Source organism: Temnothorax curvispinosus, unplaced genomic scaffold (assembly GCF_003070985.1).
Source record: "Temnothorax curvispinosus isolate PA1 unplaced genomic scaffold, ASM307098v1 QBEX01008992.1, whole genome shotgun sequence".
Lineage (NCBI taxonomy): Eukaryota > Metazoa > Arthropoda > Insecta > Hymenoptera > Formicidae > Temnothorax > Temnothorax curvispinosus.
Window position 1 is genome coordinate 293,789 of NW_020218772.1, and position 16,099 is coordinate 309,887.

Sequence of the window (16,099 nt, forward strand, 5' to 3'; positions counted from 1 at the left end):
TACAAGAGGGGAACGTTTAATATATATTTACATATGTGCATGAACAATGTATATAGCATATTTCGGCTAATTGTTGTTACTGTATACAGAAGAAATACAGAGTACAGTGTGTAGATTTAATAGTCGAAAATGAGGTGTAAGTGCACAGTATTAAAATCATATACAATACTTTGGACGCAATTGGTTGTTCGCTCGAAACGCGAGCTGATAGTTATTATTGCAATGACGAAGAGGCATGATCATTGGTTTGCATTTATCAGATGAAATGCAATGAAATGATTGTAAAATATGAAAAAATGTTATCCACTCATTACACTCATGTCTGTACGATCCAACGAAAATTTCATGTAAAAGTTGCTAGCATTCTTGAAAGCTTTTTTTTGTTCCAACAATTGTATTTTTTAGTTTAGTAAACTATAAATAACATAGATACTTGAATTTTAATATTATAATAATATATATATTCTTTATTAGAATTATGTATAAAAATGTTCGGCTAGTTTCCAAAGACCCAGTGTATAATTCACATTTACAAAAATATAATGTATAATCTTAAGGTTAAATAAATTATATTCGAATATAATTGATTTAACTTGAGATAACTTGAAATTCAATAGCGAAACTTCTCAAATGTGTAAACACTTCATTACTTGAAATTTTACCTAACTTTGTTCATACAAATCAAAATATAATAGCTATATGGAATTGTAGAGGTAACAGTTTTGTGATTTTTCTTGTTAAACAAAAATTTTGACAAGAAATAATGGTCCTTTGGAACAAGATTACCTGAAGTAATTTCTATTTTTACTTTAAAAATGTTGCCGAAAGACAAAAACGTTCGATATTAAGAAATGAAACTTTTGGTTAATATAATGCAAATCAATGACCAATTCTTCGTACGACAATTGGAAGCCAATCGGTTTTACAAATTGCAAATAAAAAAGTATTGTGATAATTTGTTATATGATTTAATTATACATGGTACATAAAAGCGCAAAGAATTATTTAATTATTTAACTACTTATAATGTGTGTGATACACAGAACAGTATACATAAAATTTAAATTCAAGCCGCTGCTTTTCAGATATCACTTACGCAAATACATTTATAATAAATATCAAACAGTGATCGAAGAGCTCCGTAAAAAAATTAAGTTATAAAAAAGCATTTGCAGGTGATAAAAATCTGTGTGATAATTATTTAATTAATATAAAACTGAATACGAGCATTAATAAATCCGTTATTTCTGAGTATATAATGTATACAACAAAGATTAGTATAATATGACAAATTATAATTATCAAAATCACTAAAAACAGTTAGGTAACTATTGTAATTATAATAAGCAAAAGTGTGACGTTGTAGAAATCTAGATTACACTCTCTATGAAATCTCTTCGATCAAATACTTATTTTCTCTAAGGCTTATTGTTAGTATCCAATGTGATTTACTTTACAAAAAAAAAAATTGCAAGTACACAATTTTAATTAGCCAATCGGTCTCATTCATTAATGAAAATAGCGATCAACTTCGATTAGCATATAATCTCTTAACATTAATTATACAAATCATGCTTAATTAATTAATATCAATATCAATATCGTTATTGTGCTTGTTTGCTTAATCCCTATATTCTGATTTCCATTCTATCAGACTTGTATTGAGACGTATGTCGTTTCCGTAATGCTGCGAGCCTAGCGACAAATCAAATTATAGTGCCACAAATTAAACTGAGATTGCTCCATCAGAATTAATCTTGCATTATAAATCGAATCTTTAGATTTATCTGATATCTAAAATAATTCTCAATATTCAAACAGAATGCTACGACGAAAATAAACTAATTACTTCTCTGTGCAAATATTCATTTCTAATAACAATGCACAGTTAATTCTGGGGAAATAATCTCATCCAAATCTAGCGTGTTTTCATTTGTATTTAGCACTATCTCTTTATCTCACCCTATATGCCGAAAAATATCATTTATCGCGATTCAAATGTTAACAACATTCGGTTCTTCTAAAAAATATATAATATACAATATATAATAATTGACTTTTTCTGGGGCAAAAAAAGGGAAACAATAAATTTGGTATACCTTGCGGATTAAATCCGTGCAAGCGTCAACCCGTGCAAACACTTTGCCATAGCACCATGGATGTCACGTATAGACTTTCAATTGCGAAAGTGACGAAATCTTCCCGTACAGACAATTGACACGCAATCCGTGTCCTTTATAGTTAGTGAAAAAAAAGCTTAAAGATATCTATAAGTGAGTATCGGAGAAACACCAGTTACTACGATAATTTCTTAAAACTTCTTTGGGGGGATAGACGGTGCGGCACGGCCGTAGCGCGCAGGGTTACTGTTCTAAATAGGGAATCTTTACAACCTGGGAGTAACAATAAGTGCAATTTTATGTACAATAGTCCCTAACCCACCGCCGCGGATTTGTTCAGTGCGAAATGTCTGCGCTTTACAACTTCGGAACAGCGTCCTTACAAGGCTTTACAACCCGCGCGGCCAAACCGACCGATGATTTTGATTATTATCCCGCCGGGTGCGCCCACCGGGTGATTTCTCGCGGGATTGCTGACGGGAATCGCGAGCAGCGCATGTCCGTTTTCATTTCCACGAGGGCCGCGAGAAAGACACGGCTGAAACGTGAAAACGGCACGAGAGAGCGCCTCACGCGTGAAACAGCAGTCGTCTGTCCCGGGATCACTCCTCCTGTCAAACGTGGTCGCCCCAAATTATCACCGTCTTGGCGCGATCGACGGACGCCAGATACGTGCCGTGCGGATGCCAAGACACGGCCGTTACCGCTGCCCTGCGCATATTTAAATATCAAACGATTAATAGTCATTGCTGAAGCATTCTTACCTTAAAATTCTTCCAACTTTTTAACGTAGCGAACAGTTATTGCTTTATTGTTATAGTTATCTCTATATTGAAATTCTATTGGAAAAAATCACAGTAATAAAATCATCATTTTTTTAAGTACGAATATCGACAAATCAAGAATTTTATCAAGTACATGCAGCAGTATACAGTATAGATTTATTATTTATACATACAGTAGTATAGTTAAACTGCACCGGTGATTTCTTAAATATTTTATTTTGATAAACGCTTGCTTTCAAATCGTAAAAATATAGATAGGTCAGAAAATGAAATGTATATAAAAAATAAACTGATATTAGGTACTTCGAAAACTTTGTTTGAAGAAGTAAAAAATTAAAACCGGGTGCTTAATATGAACGATATCGAATAGATGAGATAAATTGAAAGGAATTTGCCTATCAATATCGAATATTTCCCAAAGCGAAGGAGATCTTTTTTATTCAAACCAAATAAATTCGTTTTGATACTCTTTGAAAAATAAAATAGTTTCGAGATTTATGCGATGCAACCAAATTTATTTCATCATTTGTGTCACTCTTAACTCGTCCATTATTGTAAATATGTCACGATTATAATTATTTATTATATACCGCACAAATATGTACGTGAACTTGGTACACAGAAAATTGTAAATTTGATTAACATATACGATTGAGTGTTATTGACTTTCCGGTGCCTTGCCCGAAAATAGATGCAAAGAGGATAAAGGGGGAAAAGAAGAAATCGTAAGCCAATGGCCCGATTTGCTCGAGCGGATTTGCGAAACTGTGAATCGGCGCGTAGAGCAGCGAGCTTTAAACAGTTACATCCAAATGCTTTTAGAGCCAGCTTTTTCCATTTTCGCCTCCTAACTTTCGTCTGGTGAATCTAATTTCCTTACCGGGCGACCTGGAATTATTTTGCCGCCGCTGCCGCGCGTAAGGGTCTCTCAATTATTTCGCTATCTTTACGGAAACGCCTCGTACAGCGTAAAAGGGCAACCAGGGAAAACGCTCGGGAATGTTGTGCGTCGCACGTGCGACGGACTTTTGAACTTTATGCAATTTAATTCTTCGTCTTTTCTCCTCTGAAGAGCACCGTGGTAAGAGAAATAAAATGGAAAATGGCACGATCGCGGTAATAAACGGCAAATGGGTCAAATATAAATATGATTTGCGTGTTGCGGCTGGAGCCTTACGTAGGAAAACCTCGCGGCCGCTTTAAATCGTTTCATTAAAGATACCATTTGAACATGATGGAATACGGTGCCGCGTAATTTTCTGGTCCGAGCCGGCTGCGCTCGTGCGGCGAAAAGTCTATAAAACCTGAATTCCCGAGGGGTGATTCGCAGGGTCGAAATCGTAAAAGGGTATTTCTACGCCGAGGACAAACGTGTTGAAAATGGCATGCCTTCTGCTCCAGCAATACTGTTTGAGAAATCCTTTGCGAACGTATACAAATCAAGTGAATATTTCGCGAGTGGAGGCAAAGGCCAGGTACGAAGGCACCCTGGAGGAGAGGAATCCGCTATAAACCTATGATTACAGTTTTTACGAGCATTCGTGAGCGAAAAAGTCCAAATGCTCGCGAGTCTGTTAAAAGTGCAGCAGAAGTTGGAATACATTTTACATAATGTAATCAAGCGATAGTTGTTTTATATTACTTTAGCTTTATTACTTCTCTGAATTCTAGTGTTGCGATCTCTTTTTAAAGATATATTCCTCGTAGATTAAAAATTTCTCCGTAAAGCGAAATTCTAAGGCACTTAATTACAGCGTAATAAAACTATAATCGCGTCAAAGCTTCGCCCGCGTTTTTGCTTCATAAAAAGTAATTCGATAACTGCATTCAAAACGCAATAAATCTAGAGCAAACAATACGGTGAGTCGAGAGATCCTAGAGACTCGCTTTTGCTACATTTGCTTGTAATTCTACGAATAACAAAGCGCATTCAGTAGAACAGGCGGATAGATCGTAATCGAATTGAACGACCTGACATTCATTCGGCCGATGGCTCATATGAGATTGCCGATTGTCGCCGTTGTTTTCAATGACTCGACTCACATGTGAATTCTTTGTAGAGAAACCGACCGGCATCCATCAGTTCCTCATCGGCTAATCGATACGTTGATTATTCGTTACGGTGTAATGAAAGACAATCTGATATTCGATCGTCATTGTTTAATCAGTGCCGACGTAATGAGAGAGAATACGTGATAGTTCGTTGTCATTGTTCGGAGAGCCAGCCTGGAAATTAAACGTATCGTTTACCTAACTTTCCGGCCGTATACGGTTAATGAAGTTCTGTAATCTGTGTAGTGCGCGCTATATAAGTTCGTTATTCGATGAAATTTCACAACGAGATGAGCCTCCGGACAGGATAGTTGCATCTTATATTACGTTTTTGTTACTAACGCTAACGTAAATCCGATTCAAGCGTAGGGCTTCATTCACGTCCAGCGAAGGCAACTCGCAGATTGCATTCGGGAGTAGAAACGTGTCACTCGATGCAACGTGTTAAGCGGGCGAATATGTAGAAACACGGTTAAACCGTAAAAAGCGACGTATCGTTCTGTCACGGTTTGACTGGCGCGTTTATTCCCTCGCGGAGGGTTCGATGCCGTCAAACGGAGGAAGAGCCCGGGGCTTATACTTGCGGTGAGAAACAACAACCGCGAGGGGCAAGAAAAAGCGGTTGCCCCACGAGTGCGTCGCGACGACCGCCCGTCGAGTGCGCCGTCGTCGTCGCCGTCGTCGCCGGCGTCGTCGCTTAGCGGGAACGATATTTCTAAAAGCAGCGTGCTCCGTATCCGGGATACCTTTGCGGAGCAGCCGCTACCTTGGTGGTGTATATTGCGAGCGTGATAAAGGAGACCTATCCGTTCTTGCCGAAGGAGCTTGGAAATAAGCTTTCGCGAACGATGTTTCCACTCTCTTCCATGCGCCACTTTCGCGTCCGCCTCCTCGCATCTCCTCCCTCTCCCCCCCTTCCCCGCCATTCCATTCCGCCCACTCATTTTTTTCATCCAGCCGCAAAGCCAACGCGAGAGACAGATGGAAAAAGATCGGGAACGAGAGAGAAAGAGATTTTTATGAAAAAGGAGGAAGAGAGAGAGAGAGAGAGAGAGAGAGAGGGGGGGAACGTAGGAGTATATGAGAAAGTGGATGGGCTGCGTGAGATAGACGTGGCGAGAGATGGACGGAACGTTACGAGTCTTTGAAATGTACGCCGCGGGAGCATTTTTGTCCGTCGTTTCTTGCAAATGACAGAGTTAACATACAAACGCCGGTTAAAGCCTCATATTCCGTCGACGCGGGATAAAGGGAGGGAAAAGATTAGAAAGGATGGTAAAACGTTCCTGGGAAAAGGGAAGGAGAGACAGAGAGACAGGGGGAAGATAGAGTAATTGTGGATTTTAGATTTTAACCCGAGGCGATGGATTATGCGAAACGTAAGCGGATAGCTGAAACAGGAAGAGGAGAAAGGCCGAGGGAGGTGAAAAGGCGGAGGTATCATTTAACGAAAGGAAAGCAATACAGAACGCTGCTGCTCGCGCCACCACCGTAAAAGTGAAGCGCGCTCGTCTGTCGTCAGACAAACCGGGGGATAATTAAAATAATTTCGCCTCATTGTGAATGCATACCAGTTTGCAATAATTAGATCGCGGCGATTTACTGATAATGAAATTGGGATGAGATCCTCCCGCAGAATTCCGTGTTCAAGACCGCGCTTTGTTGTTACGTGCTGGAGGACAGAGAGCATGAATCACCAAACAATTATCGAGGGAAGGCATTGGCATTCGAGATCGCGCATCAACATCGATTCGATTAATTTTTTACACGGTGTTAATCGAATCGAAGACAATAAAAATAGTATTGATTCTGATATTTTATTAATTAAAGAGGATATTGTGCATTATATAAAGTAATATAATTATATCGCATTGTACATTGTACATTATATCACACTGTTATATTATAAAGGTAAAAAAAAGGCACCAAGTACAAGCAATGTATTTTGTAAATTCAAAAATCCAACCTAAGTGGTAGTAGTTTTAATTTCTCCTTAACAAAAAATTATTATATCACAAAATGATGTTACCTAACTCAACCCAAATGACATATATTTAAAAAAAAAGATATGAAATCTTTAAATTGCGGACATTGCAAAGAAAATACATATATTGCTTTGAAAAATAATTGTGCAACTACTTTAAAAAAATGAAATCTAAGTGGTACATATCTTTGTGTTCCCATTCAAAAGTCTTCCTATTCCATTATATATCACATACAATATATATTGTTTATCAAAATAAATTTAAGCGGTGCTATTATTAATTAAAGTGAAGATATTGTAAGCATCTCCAGAACCGATAGCAAATTTGAATATATACATAAGTGTCACAACTTGATAGGACGATATCATTAGATGACATATTCTTTATCACGTTTCTCGCGCATACTTCGCGTAATATATCTATGTAAAATGATGTGTGCCACCTGTTGACACACAGCGATGTACACTCGAAGCGATAAATTCCGTGTGGGAGCAATAAAATGGGGGATCTTAACGTACGTAACGCGGAATGTAATAATCAGACGCATGAGAACGGCTGAACGATGCGAGAGAGGCTCGAAGGGACTCGAGATTTTCATGCGGAGGGCTGCTGTTAGGAGGAAAAGGTATGAAACACGGGATGCAACGGGGAGTTCTGTGCTCGGCACATTAATCCATCACTTACGAACTCGTTCAAAAACTCAAGCCCACGAGATGACATAATTTTGTTTTGCAAATGAAAATGTAAGGGGCTTTGCGGGACACAGCGTTGTGGTAAAGCAAAAACGAATAATATGTAATTTTATAAAATCGCGCAGATAATTGAGACCGCGGCTGGGACAGCGGTCCGTAATCTAAAACCGTGTTTTGAAAAGTGCATATTGTAAAAAGCAATTGAACGTCCGTGTTTGCAAATGCAATATACAATAGGTAAAAACTCGGTACAATGGAAGCGAGTAGAACTGACAATGAGTACCAATTTTTATAGATAAATAAAAATAAATCGAGAGAGAGAGAGAGAGAGAGATTGATTTAATATCAAAAGTAGTCATTGCGAGACTACTCACTACACCGATAAAAGCTGTTCACTTGACCGTAAACAATGCCGAATATATAACGTAAAAAAAAAATAATGGTTTATCGAACTATATTGTATTGGCCGGCTACAATACCTCAGGCATGACCATAAAATCGTAATATCGCTATCGTAATATTCCCTTCTTTCTCTTGTATTTTTTGTTAACGATCGAGTATTTAACCGGAACATAGCGAGAGGACAAAGCGACTCGGCCGCGGGGCGCTTGGCTTAACAAAATAGCACAATTTCGCGAGTATCCCTCGCCTAATTATCCAAACGATCGTGAATCCTCACCATCAATCTACGTGGGTCGCGAATGCTCGCTCGACCGCGAACAGTGGCGCTTAATGGTGCGCTCATTGGCAAAGAGCACCCTGTGATTCGTATAGGGATGAAGGAAGGGGGCGGGGAGAGGGGCGAGAAGAGGAACGAGCGACAATACAGGCGACGATTAGATCGGCGTTATTCTCGTGCCAAATGACGCGAAACGATGACGACGACCACGACGGCGATAGCCGGGCGAATGGCGAGTATAACTGCCATTTAAAGATGAGGAGGACACGCGTTCAACCGGCCGCGCGTGTATACGCGGCCTTGCGCCTAGAGAGAGCTCCTCTCCGACCACATCTCCGACAGCTTGGCTCTCGATGATTGCCAAGAACGCAGCCTCGCGTGAAGAATCCCGGAAAAGCAAGCGGGGGCATTAAACGTCATTAGCACTCTCTCGACGTTGCCTCATTGATATCACGAGAACGTTGCGCGATACGCGCGCGACTCTGTGTTCTTAAACATGCGATACAGAGAAACGGATATAAGCACGGATATTTGCCGGGGCACCGTCGGCGTCGCGTCGTTTCCCACGTGTGTTTCCGTTTGCTCTACGATACAGTAATCTCGCGCGGCGAGACCACTTTCTTTCGCTGGATTTTCCCGGTTGTTATTTTAGGTTTTAGGTGCGCTATTAAGCTTCATGCGTTTTCAAGTGGTAGTTCAAATATTAACCCCACTTTAACTCGCCCCCTCGTTTATCACCCTCGTTCTAATTTTTCAAAGTTTTAAGTTACCACATTGTATACAGCTGCGATTATTAAACAATAACATCTTTTTTTTATTTCTTTCTCTAGTCTAGATTATGTTTTTTTTTACGGATTAAAATTATACAAAACAGCAGATTTTATTTCGTCACTAGCGCGTAAATCGTAGATATTTGAAAATTCTGTAAATGTTGGGTCGACTAATCATATAACTAGCTATTGATGAACGCTGTATTGAGTCATAAATTTCAGATGCATTGCCTAGCACCGGCAGCGCACGAAAACAATTCCGAATTTCAAAAGAAGCCGGAACGTAATCGAACTCAGCGACAAATGGATTTATGATTGGTCGAAACATGCGGAAGTTACGGCGAAAAAATTAGTTCCCATAAATTTCGCTGGCATATTCGGCATACGCGCGTCTCTGTAGTTTCCGAAACTACAGATTTAATCCGGTTAAGGTTGGCTATTCGAAAATTCACTATAATTCCGCAGAAATTCCTCCCGTTTGAGCGACATTATTTAAAGCACGTCGTTGCAAACTGTGTTTGTATCATTTAATTAATGTCAAATGTATTAACGTACGGACGGGAACACTTCATTTGTCACGTTTGAATAACCTCGTCAATATTTTATTCTTATTAATAAATCATAAAAGGATAAATTACATTAATACATTGAAGATATATAATGATGAAATTATTTTACGACTAAAAATATGTAATGTACGCGATACACGTATGCAAATGTATTTGTTATATTTTATTATTGAATCGTACATATGCAGAGAAATTGCAAAAGCATTATTTAACATGTAACTATAAATTAAATAAAATATGAAGTAATTATGTCGCCAAATTATCTGACGGAAGGGAGTTTCCCCGTTTAGTACACGCTCGCCGAGCGTTTCCAATTCATGTTTGACGTTCGACGTCTTTGGCGACGTATTCAAAAGCGGCAACTGTAGTGACACTGGTGAAATTCCCAGTAGTATGCTATTCCAAGTTTGCATTCGCCATGTCTTGGTCCGAACTTCACTTTCACCTACAAGTGAGGGTACATGAATGCGCGATAGTTTAAACACTGCCGCTCTGGACTCAGTGAATAACTATTGCTGGTACGCTTTAACTCGTCCAAGTTCGTATTCCCACTTCTATATACACATTAGCAATTTGCGTTTCGACGTTGACGAGTTCTACCCTAATGAGGTAAAAGTAATAAGGTATAGACAATGCGTTGTGAAACGCTCACCATTTTGAAAGCACATGTACAAAAGATATAATATATAATGAAAATCAGAAGAAACTCAAAATATTCGTATTATTAATAAACATTCTATATTACTCAAAATGTGCATAATAAGGATTTTTGTATTTTAATTTTAAAGAGAACTTAAAAGAACATTTAAAAATTTGAAATCATTTATTTTATTAAATAAAAGATAATTTTAAGATATTTAAATATCTCTAAAAGAAACATAATACTTCATAAAAATATAATTCTTTTAATTCAATATATTGCAGCAAAGTCATTCGGTAAAAATTAAATAGGTAAAGGTAAAAAAAAATGCCGCTTTTAACATTATTAAATATGTCTAATCCACAAAGTGAGGAATTAATAAGCGATTATTACCGTTTTCATTTAAACATTAATTTCTTAATGTTAAATAATAAATCCTCTTCTTAATTCTTAAATAATAAGTCCTCTTATATTCATATTTGCGTAATGAATAGTATATTTTGCTAATGTTATATTTCACGCGCACGAAATATTCTAATTTAATTCAGAAAAAAATATTATAGAGTAATACTGCACAGCAATAAACCACTTAATTATGTACTTTAGTAAATTTCTACAAATTGTTTCCCTATATTTCTATAATAAAATATGCAAGGCTCATTTTTTAAATAATATTATAAATAGAATACTGAACATTTCGTGAATCTTTTGTGAATCTTTCGTGAATTTTTCATACAACTTGATGAAAGCTTGTCTGTAAAATAGATAAACATGTAATAATATTTATTCAGTCAACTGATTACGAAACAATATGTGGCTTATACATATATAACTATAAATTGTTTTAGATTCTTAATTTTCTATATAAATATATTTAAAATATACTTTAAAAAATTTAAAAATGTTAGAAAAAAAACTTTTAAACCGATAATTCAAAACATTTAAATATGATTCTTTTACAGTAATCTCATTATTCGTTACTAATAGCTCGAATGGTTTTAACGTCAAATAATTATGGAGTACAATAACGTCGCTGAAAAAAAAAACAGACTTCTCGACATCTCTCGCGTGAGCCAAACACGGTTGATGTTAATGTTTAATATCACGTCGCTCACGCGTCTTAAATCGCGTGCGGACCAGATCGGTGTAATCTTACCATTAAACGTTTAAAATTACGTGGCTAATAGGGCAGATTATCTGGAAAATTAAAGTCTGGGCGCGGGCGGAAATATTTGTGTCATTAAAATACATACAAAATTGGATGCTAGCTTAACAGATAAAATTACTCCTGACTCGCACGGGCTGCATACAAACAAAAATAACACTATCGTAAAATGTCAGAGAGAGAGGGAGAGAGAGAGAGAGATGGAATTTACTGTACTTGTTATCGTAACATTTTTCAATGAAATAACGTATAATCGAGTATTACTTTTTTATTAGACAAATTATTTGTCCGAAAAACATATACGTAATTATACGCCTACACGTGTACGCGTTAATAGCTTTTGCAGTACGATGCATTCGCAGATTAATACTTGCAGCAGCCATATCTCTCGAGATTATAAGCTAAACTTTTTTTTGTAATATTCATATGACGCAAATTATTTTTTACACGTGAATAATATCGCGTTAACAAGCTAGATTGAACAGATCGTCCAGCTCATGAAATCACAAAAGTGTGCCACATGGAAATTTTGCCAATTTTCGTCCAGTATTTCATATCTAAATGAGCTATTGCTTCGTTGCCAGAAAATAAGCTAGCGCAGCTTTAAATTTTGAAATAATATGAAAACATTATTATATTTTCCATAAAAAACGGAAATTGCATTATTTTCACGAAAAGTAAAAATGACATCATTTTCATCAGAAATGAAAATTATGTTATTTTCACGAAAAATAAAAATGTCCCATCCATATTAATAATTTTATATGACAAGTAATATCTTTTTTTCTCTGTATACAAAAAAATTACTTACCTTACTCTACATATTTAATTTAGACATTTTAGATTAATCTGTAGATATCTGTAAAATAATAAAATTTCTCTCTAGTTTAAATCATTTTTATGCAAAATGGAGTTCTAATTCCAATATTTTACTAATCATTTAACCAAGATGTATAAAATTGTTTTAGAAAAACCAATTCTGAAAGATGCGATATCCAACGCTAATATAGACATAGACAGTAGAGGTACGTCGAAAATTATTATATGACACAAAAGTGAATTAGCGAGAGATAGTCCGGCTTAAAAAAGGTTTCAAGGGATACAATAAAGATACGGTAGGCGTGATGCATATATCGATTATGAAATTACGACGCCAGAAGGCACACTCCGCGCAGTGTAATAATATATTTTCAAACAATCATACAACGCGCGCGCGCGCGTGGCGCAAGCTAATGTAAGCCGATTTTCTTAACATCCGCGTGCGTCTGCCGCGACTTGAAACTTGTTTATTTCACGGCAATTATAATATTACTCCATGTTCGTATACCGAGCATCGGCCAATTTGCTGGAGTATAGTGTGCGTGCCCATAATGGACACGTCGATGGATACGCGGAATTTATTAAGTATTAATATAAGCGATTTCCTCGAAGATGCGACGTGGCGACGTCCCCGGCCGTGCGCGAGCGACGGATAAGTAATCCATGAATAACACGCTCGCAGAAGCTCGGAAACACTCGTGGCTTACAAAAAGTATTTATTATACTCCCGGCCATTGGCCTATTCTCTCTCCCTGTGTCGTTGACGACATGTCGCATGAATTCGGGAGAATCGATAGCAATTCTTTTGATTCTCGTTGATTTATCAATTTGTACGCGGATAATGCGCGCTTCAAGTCGTTATTCGCTACCGCTCTCATCGATACGCCGCGAACGTAATGCGTTATATTATCGTCGTACGAACGGCGCATGATAAATTGCGCATTACATAGCATCGCATTCGCCGGTCGCTGCATACGCCGATGACTACCTCGTCGTAACGGCCGCAATTACACCGCTAACAAAGCTCCTCGATTATCGAGCACGCGCTAATCCAGAAAGAGAATGAAGTTCATCTCTCCGCGTGATTGGACGCGCCGCGGTGGACAACATTTTTTATAATTTGGCTTTTTATTAACCCTCCGTCTGTATACGTGGATCCACGGCGTCCGAGGCAAAACGATATCTGCTAGTAACTGTAAAACTTTCGAGCCTGCCAGAAATTATTAAATAAACGATGTTTATCGAAATGACTTTAAAATCGTCAAATACAATGTAGACAGATGTTTTTTGAATTTTTTCGGATTTTTTTTTTAGTACTTTAGAAAAATAGCGTCAAGTGTGACAGAGATCCACGTATACACTCCGAGAATGCAAAAAAAAAAGAAACGTATACAGACGGAGGGTTAAATCAGTCGCGCCCAGGATAAAAACTATATTACCGGGCTATGGTCTCTCGTAATAAAATAATCTATTTAAACTTTCCCTCTGAATACGATGACCCCCCCCCCCCCCCGACAGAAATGTATTTTTGAATACATATATATAATATTCGCGAGAAAACTTTTAGCCTCCGCGTATACTCTTCACGTTCAGCAGCGCCACGTTATATCCGATTATCATCTCGTGTTAACATTCAACGCGAGCTTATATTACATTGCAGAATCCATATAATCATATTTAGCGCTACATGTGCGATGGGATAGTCGGGCTTAGAGAGTGTTATCTAAACTGTCAATGATGCGGCAAACTCACGAGCAATACCTCAATGGCTTGTAAAGCTTCAGATAGACGGGAATTGCGTGGAGGCCCGTTTCAGAAGTTGCCAGGTAAAGTTGCGGCGAACGGACGATTGTTCTCTTTTTTTTTTACTTTTATGGTAATTCCACGTCCGTACTGTGATTATCAATGCGTCATTAGATTGATCGATGAGATCTATCCAACGTCTTTCAATATAACATTTCGTAATATCTTGAACATTGTTACCGCTATATTGATGCCAACGATTTTGACAAAACGCGATTCCCTGTTACACAATTTGAGTCAATTAATGACTGATAGTCATTACTAGCTGTCATCGCGGCTCGTCTGCACGCAAAAGAGATATCTCCCCCTGAATTAGACCCCATAATACATATTCGATTTAGATGGGACAGGGGGTAGCAAAAAGCTAAAGATTTATTTGTATTTATTTGTATTGTCCCTTGAAAAAGTAATACGGATCATTTTGATTGCTACTTGCGCGATGGCGATAAAAATCCACACGTCAGATTTGACAGAAAGCTTTTATCAACGACTGCTCGTCGGTCGGCGGGCAAAACGCTACGTGGTGGGAAAAGAAAAAGGAACGATCAACGAATGCCGCTCGGTTAGAGGAGTCCAGGGGAGAAGAGAGCGGGGGAGGGGGGAGACAGGACGGGAATAGGTGGTGGTCGGGGATGAGAATCGACGGGTATATCCGTACCAACCACCGACCGGCTGGCACCGATGCGCGGGGGAGGGGGACGGGAGGGGAAGCAACCGGCCGCTGGAATGGGAAAAACAGATAAAGACCTCGGGCACCGGTCGGCTTCCGAAGACAAGAGACGAAGATAAATGATATAATATCGTGCCGGACCGGCCCCGATCATTGCCGTGGCAGCGAAATCGAGTTAAGGAGAGTACTGCGAGACAATTGATCTCTCTTGCGACGCTTCGTTACATCGGGCGAAAATGAAATCGGGGCTCCTGATCCTCGTCGCGGGACGCCGGTTACTTTGGGTTCCTCGTTCCTCTTGAAGCGACTGCCGCGCGCAACGATATAAGTATGCACATACATACGTGAACCGAGCGGACAGTGAGGAGAGGTCAAAGGGGAAGGGAGGGGGAATAATTTAATTCTTTTCACTTGACGTGTTTACCTCCATCCTTCCGCACCACTTACTTTCACCCGGGGACGACGCTGAATTTTCATTACGCATCTGTTCCGCCCGCGATATAGAGCGCGAGAGGGAGAGCGGAGCTAACGTTTACACGGCGAACTTCGGGATGGGTCGCGAGACTTGCGAGATAACTCGGGAAGACGGACGGCGTGAAAACTCCGCGCCACGGCGGATGTGAGATCGCGCGGGAATAGAACAGCTCGATGCGGAAGTCGCGGGGGAAAAGATCCGGCGGAATACGCGACGGCCACACTCGCCAAGTTACGAGAATATACTTGAGGCACTGAAGGCGGATTACCGCGATGCAGTGCAGCAGAAAAACGCGCGATATATATATTATTCTTACTACTTTCCTATAGATGTTTCAGGTTACATGCTCCTATAACCACCGTGGCAACCTCTCGTAAAATGCAGGGCGAAATCGCCGTAAATGCATGCGTGACTGATATACGGCACGGTAATCTTTACGAGATGTTGTTACTTGTCAGTTACTACCGACCGGGAATAATGATCTATACTGTTACCGTATCCTGCTGTGCATTTATTTATTAATAACAAGCTACACAAATCACGCCGATCGCTACTCAATTGCAGCGTGTGGCGTTTAGTGGCCGTGCCGACACTTCGGACAGGTGTAAGGAAAACTTCTGTAATTGAGTTGAGTTACAATACTCGAAGTGCGATCGAGCTTTTATATCAATTTTTATGGAGTCAAAAGACAAGACGACAATTTTATGAGTTGCCCTATAAGAATATATCCGATTAATTACCTACTGCAATATTTATAGCTTCTGACAATGAGTAATATGCTTTTCATTTGCTCTAAAATCCAATATAGCAGTAATTGCGATAAAATGGGATGTACTGAGCGGAAAATTATCTCTGGCAGCGCTATATATATATAT

General features: G+C 38.7%; 1 protein-coding gene across 1 annotated transcript in view; it reads right to left on the bottom strand.

The window, feature by feature from the left end:
- LOC112458561 (autophagy-related protein 16-1-like) overlaps nt 1-16,099 on the bottom strand; it is a 203,064-nt gene continuing 186,965 nt past the window's right edge. The window contains exon 6 of the mRNA XM_025022251.1: nt 1-2,831. Within this exon, the coding sequence (XP_024878019.1) occupies nt 2,735-2,831 (97 nt within the window). The 3' untranslated portion in view covers nt 1-2,734. The remainder of the gene's footprint in view (nt 2,832-16,099) is intronic.